Genomic DNA, 13,373 nt, shown 5'->3' with positions numbered 1-13,373 from the left:
CAGCACAGTGTGGTGGAAAATGACGTGCTGTAATAAGCTACGTGAGATCATATGACATAGTGAAACCATCCTGCAGATATACAGATCAGATCTAGTCTACCCTGGCCTAGATCAGCTTGCTGAGGGTATTGCTCTTACAAAAATGCTGCCTTAACACTTTAAGAATAAGCTCTTTCACTATCTTAATTGAACAAAATGTCACAAAGACAATAGTGTGGACCCTTTCTCTGCTTGGCTTTAATACATTAAAACATCAGAAAACAACAGCTTGTGCCTTTTCTGCAGACAGGAGGCAGGTGCTGTGGTGTTATGTATCAAAATTAAAATAAGATTTAAAAACTGTAGGAGGACATAAGTGGCCAGAAATATATTTTGACAAAAATCTTGAGTTTGGTTTTTTAATGAGCCAGTTAAATGAACTATAAATCCCTCCTGAGTACAGGCTTAAACAAACTTCGCACCACTTTCCTGGTGGCACTAAGATTTGTCTAACCACCCACCGAGTCTTTAAAATGGGAGATAATTCAATGGGAATGAACCTGCCGGAAAGCAAAGGGCCACAGCTAAATCACTGCACCTTTTAAGTGCCCTCTCAAGATACAGGTGAGAAGCAGAAATGTTATTCATTTACACCAGCATGGGAGGTTGCTGAAGTTATATCTAGGACATTTTATATAGGGAGCGAGATGACCCACCTTAGACCTACACAAATATAACACTCATGCTAAGTATATTTCAAAGGCCTAATCTCTTTGCTAGATTGTCTGTCTGGATTAAAGCTACGTCTGGAAGAGAAGAAATCCATTTGCTTGCTACAGTAAAAATTACATTCGAGGTTGTTATTCGTACAATACTTGAAGAAATGTTCTCAGTAAAAGCTACATCACTCTCTGGCACAGCACCGTTCAAATCAAACAGGCACAATCTGCTCGAACAGAGGGTAAATTGCACTGCGGAACGACAAGTCGATATGTATATGAGCGCGCATCTGCAGAGTCGGACGGTTCGAATTCATAGAGCACTTCAAAATCTTGAGCGTGACCTCTTTGGAAATTGCTGTATCAAAGCCACTCTATTTATTTAAACAAAGAAAGAAAGAAAGAAAGAAAGAAAAAACAACAGCAGTGCTTGGTTTAATTACAGATTACCAGTAATAATAATAGCATGCATTATTAATCCCCACATGTGTGCGCCTCTCTATTCCTTGAGAAAGAGAAAAAAAAAAAGGAAAACGCCGTGTGCGTGTGTATGTGTGTGTAGAGCGCGTCTACATGTGTATATGAAAGCTCACACACATTCCCCTTCCAGCTCTCCAGCCCCACGTTACTTTGATTGACAGCTCGGCGCTGCCGCTCTCCTTCCCACCGACCTTCCCATCCTGCCCGCCAATCCGGGGCCTGACGCGTGAGTTGATTGGTCCTTCCCGGCTCCCCTCAGCCCAAGCTAAGGAGCGCCCTGGCCAGCCGCCGCCGTCGCCGATTGGCCCGCCGGCTCCCCGCTCGTCACCGTCCCACGTTGGCCGAGCGGCTGGCGATTGGCGGAGGCGGATCCGGCCGCTGGTTAGCCGGAGGAGTGTGAAACCGCGTGTTAATGTAACCAGCGCGAGAGAGGCGCGGCCAGCCGGGCGGATACACTGTGTCCCGTTTTATTTAGCTTGCGAATCTTCCCCCCCCCACCACCCCCCTAATAATCACCTTCTCACAGCCTGAGAGTGAGGACGGAGTTGGACTTTTTTTTATTTTTTAAATAATTATTTTCAAACTAACCACTTTGCAAATCATTAGTTTAGCAGCGGGGATTCTTCGTATTTTTTTTTTTTTTTTTGCTTTTCTGTAATGGATGCCGAAGAAGTTGATGCGGGCCCCGGCACATAGGAAGAAAAGCTCTCTCTTCCTGTGCCCCCCCAACGGCCTTGCGCTCCTCATTAGCCGCCGGAAGCGCGCGGCTCGTTGTGTCTACTCAGGGTGGGGGGGGCGGGGATGCGCGCGCGCTCGATCTTCCTTTCACCCTTGCTTTGTGTTTATGTGCGCGCCGGCGCGCGTGCGTCTGTCTCTCTCGCTCTACCCCTGGATATTGCATCGGACCACGCTGCAAGGGGGGGGAAACAAAACAAAACAACAAACCCAAACGACAACCACCCCACTTCGCTTTTGTGATTGCGTGGGTTTTTTTTTTTTTTTGGGGGGGAAATCAGCTTGTGACACTTCGGCATCTGGGACGCCTGCCAGCTCCTCCCGCACGATGCTGCCGCGGCTGGGTTTGCTGTTCGGGGCGCTTTCTGCAGTTTGATCGGCCGTACACACGCACACATGCATCAGTTCGCTCGGTTGCTCTTATTGTCTTGATATGCGGTGAGTTTTTTTTTTTTTTTTGTGGGGTCTTATCTTTTTGTTTGGCTCTTCCCCTCCCCCTTTTTGGCTCTTTGTTTGTTTAATTTTTTGAGGAAGAGGAAGGATAATTCGCTGGTCGGAGAACTAAAGAGAAGAGGCTCCGTGGGGATTTCTGTTTTCCTGGAAACTCCTTTCCCAAGTTACAGCGAAGGCAAGGACGGGAGGAGAAAGGGAGAGGAAGGAAGAGACAGACGAGTCTGAGCCCGAAGACTGAAGGCTTTGCCTGGAGCGCGGCGGGGGGGGGTGGGGGGGAGATTCGCTCTCCTGCCCAACCACTTTTTGTTTGTTTTTGTAACACATCGTGCCACCGACGTCTTATTTTTGAAGGAATAAAAACAAACTCGAGGGGGATCGAGGATGCTCCAGTAACATTATCCAGAAGTCTTCTTTTCTTTCTTTCCTTTTTGTTGGTGCTTTTGTTCTCTGTGGGGGATTGGAGTTGAAATTAGTCAAGAATTGAGCTGCAAAGGAGCAAAGCGGCGGCCGTGAGAGCCATGTTTCCCCAGAGCAGACACCCAGTAAGTACCGGCATGGGGGGGGGGGGGGGGGGGGGAGAGATGCGTCTGCGCATGGGCCCCCGATCCGCGGCCCTTCGTCTATTTGGTGAGGTTTCTCGGTGAGGAATACTGAGCGGGATTATTGGGGGGGGGGGGGGATTTGCGTAGATTAAAGGGAACGAAGTCTCTTCCCTTGCCGTCTGATCGCCCCCTTCCCCCTCCCCCCTCCCCCCCCATATTTTCCCTGAAAGAAGCAGCAACAAAGATCTGGAAGGGAGAAAGAGATGCTCGTCCGGGAACCGGTTCCCTCCCCATCCCTCCCTTTTGAATTTACGGCTAGGGCAAACTCGGGAATGAGGTGGGGGCTGCCGGAGCACATGATCCTGCGCTTTTGTTTACAGTGGGTCGGTGGCTGCCCCGGCCCCGATCCTCGCAGCAACTCTGCTGTGGTGCATGGAGGCGATCATGCTTCAATTTGTGCACTATTCGTTTAAGTGGTGCCTATATTTTTTGCACTTGGATGTGCAGACGGCACAGCTGTAGTAGTGGGGATGGAAAGAGAGGTGCTCGCTCCCCTTTTGCTTGCGGGTTGGCTTCCTCTGGAGCTAGTAAAGCTAGCGAGAGATGAGTGCGCGCTGTTGAGTAAACGTCCGGTCCCTCACTTTTTTTTTTTAAGTATATTTGTTCTAGTGTTTCGGACCGAGAGCCACCTTTCACCTGCAAAGGCAGTGGGGCCGCTGCCCTATCTTCTCTCCTTTAGTCGCCTGTGGTGGCGGTGGCCTGCTCTGCGGAAGTAGTTAAAGCCGTGCAGACAGGATGCCAGAGTAGGTGGCAGGGGTGGATGTGTGTGTTTGTTTTGTATGTGGTATTTGCACTGCACGCTATTCTACACTGCAGCACCAGGTTGTTTAAAAAAAAATAAAAAAATATATAATTTTTTGCTCTCTTCCTTCCTCTTTCCCTGCAACCTTCACCAAACTTTCGTTCACCCAGACGCCGCATCAGGCTGCGGGACAGCCCTTTAAGTTCACCATCCCGGAATCGCTGGACCGGATTAAAGAGGAGTTCCAGTTCCTGCAGGCGCAGTATCACAGGTAAAGGGGTTGGGGGACGGGGAACCCTTTTGGCTGGGAGGGTGTGCGCGCGGGGCGAGCCGAGAAGGCCGCGTGAGGGAGCGGAGCGCGCGGCAGCCGCCGCCGCACTTCCTTCCCCCAGCCGGACGGGGGCGCCTGGAGTCGCTTCAGTGCTCTCGTTGGCTCCCTTTTCCCCTCGTAATTGTTTCTAGCGCTGTTGGTTTCATTCAAATGAACTTTGTGTGTGTTCAAGTTGCCTGAGAACCGTCAATATTTGCTCTTCATTTTGTAACGAAATTCCGAGTTCAGAAAGCAGCAGATGAATCGGCGCCGGTTGCCCGTGCGGGCCCGCGTTACGCTATGAAGTCATTGTTTATTTAAATAGTAAATTAGTGGTTGTTTGTGTGACTTCCATGCAGCAGCCCTTGGTCTAAAGACCTGGTCGTTGGTTGAGGGAGGAGCTTTACTACCCCTCCCCCCCCCCCCAATCACCAATTCTGCTGAGCGTTTCTTTTAATCTTTATTTTTGTGCTAACATGAGTTTTTTTCAGTGTAGACATTTCCATTGTATGAGGGGTCTGTGAACTTTGGTGAACCCACCCAGAGGTCAGGAGTTTGTTTGGGGTGGGTGATGGAAGCAACCCGTAGAACTAATTTTTCAGTAGCAGTGTCTCTTCCATGCACCATTACTCATGGCCTTCTTAAAATGAAAGACTCTTTTTTTTTTTTTTTTGTTTTGTTTTGTTTTTTTGCGGTCCTTATATGTGCTGGTATGAGGGTAGAAAAGGAATTATTTGAAGAGCAAGCTTTTAATCAGTTTATTCATACATCTACCGCTAGATCAAAGGTGGTGTGTGGTTTCGATAGTGAATTTGTTTTTCTTCAGATGAAATGGATTCTCTTCCTCCCCCCCCCCCCCCCCCGGAGTGCAAACGTGTGAAACAGACCTTAGGGGGGGGTGGGGTGGGAAATCTGTTTACATTAAGATACCCGTATGGTTTTTATTTTTGCAGCCTTAAACTGGAATGTGAAAAATTGGCGAGTGAAAAAACAGAAATGCAGAGGCATTACGTGATGGTAGGTGCAGAGTTGGAAATATGCTCATTTATGTGGTATTATATGCACGATGTACATGCTTTAATGTTTGGCTTTTGTTTTGTTTTTTTTTAATCTTCACAGTATTATGAAATGTCATATGGATTAAATATTGAAATGCACAAACAGGTAGGAAATGATTTTTCTTTAAAATTGCTATACTGTGTTTTGCATTTAAGCCATTTAAAATATGAGCAGATTACAGCTGAATGAGAAGTTATGTGGAGTGCAATAGGGTGCAGGACTGGCTGGTCCTGGAGCAATATTCAGCTTTCTGTAGAGATTCTGTTTCTTTATCTATTGGTTTTGAAAGATGCGGCAAATACATTTGTAGAAGGACTTGCCAGCAAATTGAATAATCATTTTGTTTGATGTTTGTTATAGTACATGTCTGTAGATCTGTATAAATATATACTTTTTAATATTAAGAGTTTGGCACTGTCATTGATTTAATCAAATAGACTTTTTAATCAGTGTGTTGAAAATGGAACATGCCAGCTGGAAGTTTAACTGATTTTTGTTATAAAATGTGTAGATAAAATAGGTCAAGATTACTGATTTGGTGCTGTATATGTTGAGATTCCTTTCTGATCTTAGCACTTAAAAAAGCAAAAAACCCTTAAATAAAAGTGAGGAAATTAGTGGCTTGGAAAGATCTAGTTATACAAGTCTTGACTTTGCAAGTTCCCATAAAATTCACACTTATGGCTCCTATAATGGTGAATAAAAAGAGTATTGAACTGGAACAAGGCACTAAGGACCTCTGTAAGAGAAGAAAGGCTAAATGATTGCTTAGCCCAGAGGACCCTCAATTGAGTAGTCATTGTCTGCCAAAGAAAGCATTAATGGCAGGGTGTAAGTATTCTGTAGATATGCTGACGTCCACTTTTTCATCAAGGCGCTGGTACAATAAGTCTTTAAGAAATCGATGGCCTCTTAAAAAAGATTATCATTAGATGAAGTTGCACAGTTGGACACATTTCAAAGTGCAACAATACAATACTTGCTTGATGTGCTATTTGGTCTAAAACTCTTGTTTCATTAAATTAAAGAGCAGGGCTGACCGGCTGGGGCAGAGCAGAGAAATTGATTAGTTCAGGACTTGGTTCATCAGTGTACTTGGAGCCATTTTTGTTTAAAGAAGTGAATTTCAGATTACATTTTTTTTCTTTTCTTTTTAATGTTTTTCTTTTTGTTTGCCAAATAGTTCAGATTTTGTAGTGAATGTTAAAACAAAACAAAGAGAATTAGGGGTCTGATGTACTGTAGGCTTTTATTTTCCCATTTTGTGGCCATGGAGAGAAAGGCTTTGGCTATCTGGCCTTAAATCTGGAGAAAAAGGTAATAGGTTTAGTATTTCCGATGTAGACTTTTCCCCTGAATGTGGCAAATCTTGCAATATGGCAATTTCAATTGTAGACATGCCCCTAAGAATTTTTCTGAGACCAGTAATGTTTGAAACTGACATGCTGCATAGATCACAGCATAGTTGAAAAATCATTTGAAGAGATGATCACATAACTCAGCCATATGCAATTTGATACCGGTTTGCTGTGATCTAGAAAGCTCATGTATTACATCCACATATGTATCACTTATGTGATATCTCTTGTAGATTATTTAATATATGTACCATTGGTCATATCTATGAATGTATTAAGTTTTTTTTTTTTTTTTTTTTGTTTGTTTTGTTGTTGTACTTGACCTGGAATTGGTGCTTTTCAAATAGAATCTGTGACAAGTTACCGCTTTTGAAAACAGTTAACACCTGTGTGGTTTGTATGTATTTTGATGTTCATAATGTTGTAATAACATGGTGACGTGTTCATTTACACTGGAATAGTATTGTAATGAATGCCTTTGATCTGATTTGATTGTAATAGGAGTCATATTTTACTTTGTGGCCAAATTACTCATTCACAATGTGTATGGGTATTTGATGCAATACATTTGGAAAAGCTCAAGTGTTCTAAAATGTTATCTGATTTGTCCTAATGTTAATAAAGATGTATTTTTTTTTTTAAATTGTTACCATATTCATTCATAATAGTGTTTAGTCTCACTTCTTTGGAGAGTTTGTGTGTGTGTGTGTGTATATGATATACATATTTTTTAAATTTAAAGACACTGATTCTGTGGACTGAAATATGGTTAATGCTTATAGTTCTCCGCTGCTTTATCTACTTGCTGCTCTTGTGACCTGTGATTTAGATGATACTTGGCTACTCTGTGCCTTGAGGTTGTTAAATCTTTTTTTTTTTTTTTTTCTTCAGCGAATTGTGGTATATAATGTTGGAACTTAGTGGTAAACAGTGCTGTGAAATTAGCTTTAAATATACGCTTTCTCATTCTGAGCCTTGTATTATGTAAGCATGAGCATTAGCCTATAATTTGGCCACCAAATGGTGTTGTAATTGTCCTCTGGCTTTTTTTTTTTTTTTTTAATATTATGTTTGCAGTGGATGAAAGAACCTTATCTTCTGGAAGAAAGATACTTCTGCAGTCTTGCCGGCTAACCCCACCGTTCTAAATTTCAAACAGTAACAATAAGTCTGGAGGAGGCGTTTGGTAGCTAGTAATCATAATTCTTATTAAAACTGGTGACGTCTAGACCCGAGGGTGTAGCTGAGCTCAAATTGATGCTTTTTGCTGACTGATCACTAGCATGGCCTAAGTGCTCATTATGTTGTAGAGAGGGCCTTTGGAGCTCTCATTAGGTTTGACAGGAGTTCTCTCTAGGGGAAGACTGGGCATTAGCTAGACTCCTGACAGGCTGAAATTATTCCTGCTTTATGGCTTATAACCAAATGCTAGCAAGGCATCATCAGGGGACACGGAAATTGTCATTTCTGACAACATCTTTGTTACTGGGGAATAGCTGGGGAAGCAGGCTGCTTCCTTTCTTTTTTTTTTTCTCTCTCAGAATGGGTTTTAATGTTTTCTTGGTTTGAGTCCTGTGTGAAGCACTTCATAAGGTGTCTTTTTTTTTTTGTTTGTTTGTTTCTCCCTCCCTCCCCCCCCCCCCCCAACTGGTGGGTTTTAATTGCAAATATATATGCCAGGAGTCTTTCTGTAGGCTGTGATACATTTTAAAGGGCCAACAAAGATGTAATACATGAGCTTTCTAGACCACAGCATACAAGTATCAAATTGCATTTTGCTGAGTTATGTGATCATCTCTTCAAATGGGTTTTCAACTATGCTGTCTGATCTATGCAGCTTGTCAGTTTCATACATTACTGGTCTCAGAAAAATTCTTAGGGGCACATCTACAACTGAAATTTGAAAGGCTCTACAATTATGCTCAGTGATTACAATACAGCATTATACATCTTCAAGAGGTGAAACTAGCTTCAAAAAACTAAAGGCTATGAATTTTTTTTTTTTTTTTAATTTTAGCTGAGGTTTGGACTTGTTTCATGCTAAGAGAATTTCCAACCTGCTCCCTAGTGGAGCTTCAAGACTCAGTCCCTGAGGAACTGTGTATTCTGCAGTAGATTTCACTAGGGGTCATTGATACCCAGTTGCCCAAAAGTGTTGAGAGAGAAATTAAATCTGAATTATACTCTGGAGAGTTTCTAGTAGAAAAAAAATCCACATTTGGGAACAGAGTCAAAATTGTGGATGTCGCTCTTCCCTCTCCCGCTAGGATTCTGTTTCTCCATCCAGCACTGCAACACAAGAATTTTAAATCTTTTGTGTTGCAGTGAGTGAAGACTATTTGGAGCAAATTCATTTTTAGTGGCATGCAATCTTTGTCTAGCCTTCATGTTTGTGTTTCTTCCACATCTCCTCTGCCTTTTTCCCTGTTGATAACTCTTTCCTTACTGCTCCACTGCCCCTCCTCCCCCCCCCCCCCCCAACTATTGAATGTACCTAATCTGGCAGGTGGATTTTAGGTGGAGGTTCTATAGATAGACTGTGCTGTATCCTCCAGCCAAGCATCAGTCTCCCAACTGCCTAAACTCACTGTGGATCAATCTCCCATTTCACACCATCAGGCCTCAACTCACTGTGGAGCTCCTTTCACAGGCTATATTGACTGAATCTGTCCCCCTCATCTCAGATCTTCCTGAAGCACTCTGACTCTGCAGGCTGCATGTGACATTCATAGAGAACTCTGTCTGCCACCCTCTCCCCGAGGTAATTCCAGGCAATCATGGCTGCTCCCAGCTGCACTCACCTGGGCTCAGACAATGCCATTACTTCACCAGCAGGAGCGGGGAAGGGATGGATGCTGGCAGCAATGTCCCTCTGCAGTCTTCTCCCTTCTGACCTCAAAATTCAGGCTTGCAGCCTGTCTGCTGGCGGGAACACGGTACCTCCTAATTGGCATCTGGAATACCTGAATGTCACTACATGTTCATTTTGCCAATCAAAGAAGAGCTCTTGGGCACCCTTAGGTATTATGCAAATTAGCATGATTATGAGCACTCTGAATTATGTGCAAAATTATGCTGTTGCATAACTGCATAACTTTCCAGGGTGTACTAAATAATTGAATAACTTTAAAATGTTTTGAGGCTGCATAGCATTGTTTTTACTACCATACAGCAGTTGGAGCACGTTTCATGTGACACTGTTTTGATCATGGCGACTCCTGTGAGTACAAGGGGAATGTAAGGAACAAGTGTTTAAAGAATTTTTAATTGAGAGATGAGGAAAGTCCTATTACTTGCTTTTGCTGTGTGTTTGGAAGTACTGGCACAGCTGTCCCTTACTGTACTGAGATAAGAAACATGCAAAGGTGGTTGAAGTAGGAAAAGTTTTGAAATTGGTGAGCAGTATTGCCAAGTGCAGCTAGCTAGGGTTGAAGCTGGAGTGATAGGTGAACTGTAACACCAATCATCAAGACTTCAACCCTACAGACCGATGCAATATCCAAGTGGGAAAAACTGGTGCTCGTGATTGAGCACCCGCTTTCTTAATGTGCGCCCATCCATCTCTTCCGGGCACACGATGCAGTAGCAAATGAGCTGCTGCATTAAAAAGGAGGTGCTAGGGGAAATTGTGCGTCCCTAGTGCCGCCTCGACATCGGGCGCCCAGGAGAAGTGGCTGTGCGTGGGTTAGGAAAACGGATGCTCAACTTTACATCCACTTTCCTAACCTGTGCACAGCCACAGATTAAGTAAATGGACACTCATAAATTGAGCGTCTGTTTTCCTAACCTGTCTGCTGGTGGGACTTATTTTTTTTTTTTTTTTAATTTTTCTTTTGTCCTGCTGCTTTCTATGGTTCCTCTGACTTAATATCGCCATGATATTAAGTTGGAGGAACCACAGAACAGCAGTATTTTCTGCTTTTCTGTTTAAACATTTGGGGCTCCGGGGTTGATAATTTTTGAGGGTTAAAATGTGCGCATCAGGTGCACATTTATTTTTTTTACATAAGGGGGTACTAGCTAATAGTCTTATCAACATGGTATTTACATATGATGAGTGCTATTAGCTATGCGCTGATCCCCTTATTGCATGAGGGGCTATGGATGTGCTAGCCTGAGCACATGTAATTGCATTGGCCTGCTAGTTTAGCTACGATTGGGCAATACTGCTCACCAATTTCAAACTTCTGCTACTTCAGCTACCTTTTTGTATGCCTGTTACCATGTCTTCAATATATATGTGGGTCACTTGTATGTATCCTGAGATAAGGAAGTGTTAATATGTTAACACTCTGCATAGTTGGTGTTTTTCCTTTTCTTTTCTCCATGCTATATTACATTAATGCAAGGAAAGCATTGTGGAGGTGCAGATGTCCTTTAGACTCTATTATCTTGTCAGACTGCTTGGATAAGCGGTGAGGACAGTTATTTGGACTGATTTTTACTGTCCCAACTTTTGGAGGATGTTAACTTTTATGGACCAGTGACATTTTACAAGTTTGTCATCCAGACCAAAATGGAAGCTTTGTACTAATTGCTTTGGTCCCTGTGGTCACTATTGTCACTGTGGTAGCTTATAAGAGTGCTTGAAGTGTTTCGTTGGTCAATGCAGTAATCCAGGGGTAGACAGTTCCAGTCTTCGAGTGCCGCAAGCTGTCTAGGTTCTCAGATTATCCACCTTGAATATTCATGAGATGTATGTACTGCCTCCATTGCATATCAATGCATATTCTTTAAGGATATCCTGAAAATCTGATCAGCTTCCAGCACTCAGGGACTGGAATTGCCAACCCCTGCAGTAACCCATATAATTGAAACTATAAAGAGTTGTACTAATTTTGATTTTGGTAGAGAACATACAGGAATATAGTAAACTCTTTTTTTTTTTTTTTTTTTTTAAATAGTGGGCAGTGTCAGATATGTATGTATTAGGATTTATGATTGTTTTATTGTAAATAACCCAGAAATGTTGATAAGCGGTCTATACATTTTTTAAACAAAGGAATACTGGAAGTTTGCTTATGGTACTGACCTGCTGAGTTTTATTTTTTGTGCTCAGCAGTTTTTTTTTTCTCCTGTGGTCTCCCAGCTCAATCCGAACCAGTCTCTGTTGATCCTCGGCACTGTGAGCCTTTATTTGCAGCCTCAGGGGGCTTTTTCCCTCCATGTTAATATCTCCTTAGCTTGGCCCAGCTGTCGCAGTGGCAGACTCTGGGAGGGGCCATAAAACAATGGATCCTAAGTCCAGCCAGGAGGTGTCACTGTCAATCAGTGGCTGATAATCCATCCCCTCCAGGATCTATTCCCCAGATCTTGCTGACCTGGGAAGCAGGAGTTGGACCCAGATATCGTGCACAGAAGTGAGTGGCACTACCACAGTGTGACTGGGCCGACATAAGCTGTTTAAATCTTTAGGTCACTTTTATCTTCCCTTAGTTGACCTTTTTTTTATTTTCAGGACTGCAAGATTAATCCCCATGATGCTTAATTTGATGTTCATATTTGAATTGAATTTCTTATCTGATAAGAGTTTTTTTTTTTAATAGGAAAAAGCAAGTGTACCCTTAATTGGTATGCTATTAGTTCTCCACCCCAGGCTTCTCCACTTTTGAGGGAGGAAAACCAGCATTTTTAGTCTATCTGTTAATGCTGAAAATGGCAGTGGCTGTGCTTGTGGCTTACTTTGTATGACACACCAGATATTTGTGAGTCTCACTGGTGCATTACTGCTTTTAGTAATGTTTCTATTGCAGTTTATACTTCATTGTAAAATTGAAGATTCCTTTCTGTATTAAACTTCCTTGTTGGCTTTAATGTGGATGCCTACTAATGTAAACAAATGGGAAGCACCTTGGCAACTTGTACTTTCAGTGACCTACTAGTTCAGCTCCTTCACATACTCTTCATTTTCTGTATTTGTTAGTAAAGTGGCTTATAATGATCACTTGCCCTCCCCGGAGAGGGCATTTTCTGAATTTTAATAGACTTAGGAAATGAATAGGGCCTGAGGCAAAAGGCATCTGACCTCTCACCTCCTGTTCAAATCTTTCCCATCCCTGACTGGGTAGGGTTGTCGACTGGCGGCTCCATGTCTTTAGGACAGGAAGAGCCAGTCCTGATTTTTACCTTGTTGTGTTAGTACAGTGATGGCAAACACCAGTCCTCGTGCCACAAACAGGCCTGGTTTTCAGGTTATCTACAATAAACATGCATATGAGAGATTTGCATGCACTGCCTCCATTGCATGCAAATCTATCTCATGCATATTCATTGTGGATCTCCTGAAAAACCTGGCCTGTTTGTGGTTCTGGAGGACTGGAGTTCTCCAACTCTGTGTTGGAGGAATATTCTACTTTTCCTAGACATATAGAAAACTCTCTCTCTATACTAAATATAGAATATATCTATATTTATACTTATATTGCTTTTCTTTGAAGACAATCTCTGATCAAAAGAGGTTTACAGAAGGAATGGAGTAAAACCAAGACTGGTTCAGCTTGTCCAGAAGACATGGAGAGACAGGTGGTTACTCCTAGACCTTCCTGCCTCCCCCCCCCCTTCTTTTCCAGGTAATGCTACATAATCCGTAAGTGAAGGGCATGAATTTTAAAGGCTTTCAGGAGAATGGTCAGTACAATCCAAATGTTCTTTTGTTAAAAGTAAATTGGGGGTTGGGGGAGGATTGAAATACCCTTAGCTGGTGTGTGTTTTTAGTGTTGCTCTTTCAGAGCCCATGGAGTGTTAATAGCTATACTGTACTTGAAGGGCTGCTGTCATCAGACACTGAGGCTGTTTTTGTTTTTGTGGGCCCTGTCTGTCATCTTCTAGAATAGGTCAGCAGACAAAGCTTCCCGTGTGCTTAAAGCTCAGATTGTTTAGGCGTAAGATTAGCTTTTGTTCAGGGTGGCAAGCAGCCAAATAAAGATTCATCACTGT

General features: G+C 42.9%; 1 protein-coding gene and 1 long non-coding RNA gene across 2 annotated transcripts in view; one reads left to right on the top strand and one right to left on the bottom strand.

Moving 5' to 3' along the window:
* Positions 1-217: 217 nt before the first annotated feature.
* LOC115099217 lies at positions 218-1,656 on the bottom strand. Its single transcript, XR_003858715.1, has 2 exons — positions 1,328-1,656; positions 218-1,072 (listed from the first exon to the last, which is right to left on the bottom strand). It is a non-coding gene; the product is annotated as an uncharacterized LOC115099217 (long non-coding RNA).
* The window catches only part of TLE1 (TLE family member 1, transcriptional corepressor), a 314,217-nt gene continuing 302,494 nt past the window's right edge, over positions 1,651-13,373 (top strand). The window contains 4 exon segments of the mRNA XM_029616666.1: positions 1,651-2,908; positions 3,881-3,981; positions 4,974-5,037; positions 5,140-5,184. Coding sequence (XP_029472526.1) covers positions 2,885-2,908; positions 3,881-3,981; positions 4,974-5,037; positions 5,140-5,184 — 234 coding nt within the window. The 5' untranslated portion in view covers positions 1,651-2,884.

The sequence above is a fragment of the Rhinatrema bivittatum genome, chromosome 1 (genome assembly GCF_901001135.1).
Source record: "Rhinatrema bivittatum chromosome 1, aRhiBiv1.1, whole genome shotgun sequence".
NCBI lineage: Eukaryota > Metazoa > Chordata > Amphibia > Gymnophiona > Rhinatrematidae > Rhinatrema > Rhinatrema bivittatum.
Note: the sequence above shows the minus strand (reverse complement) of the source record. Positions and strands in the feature narration are given on the sequence as shown.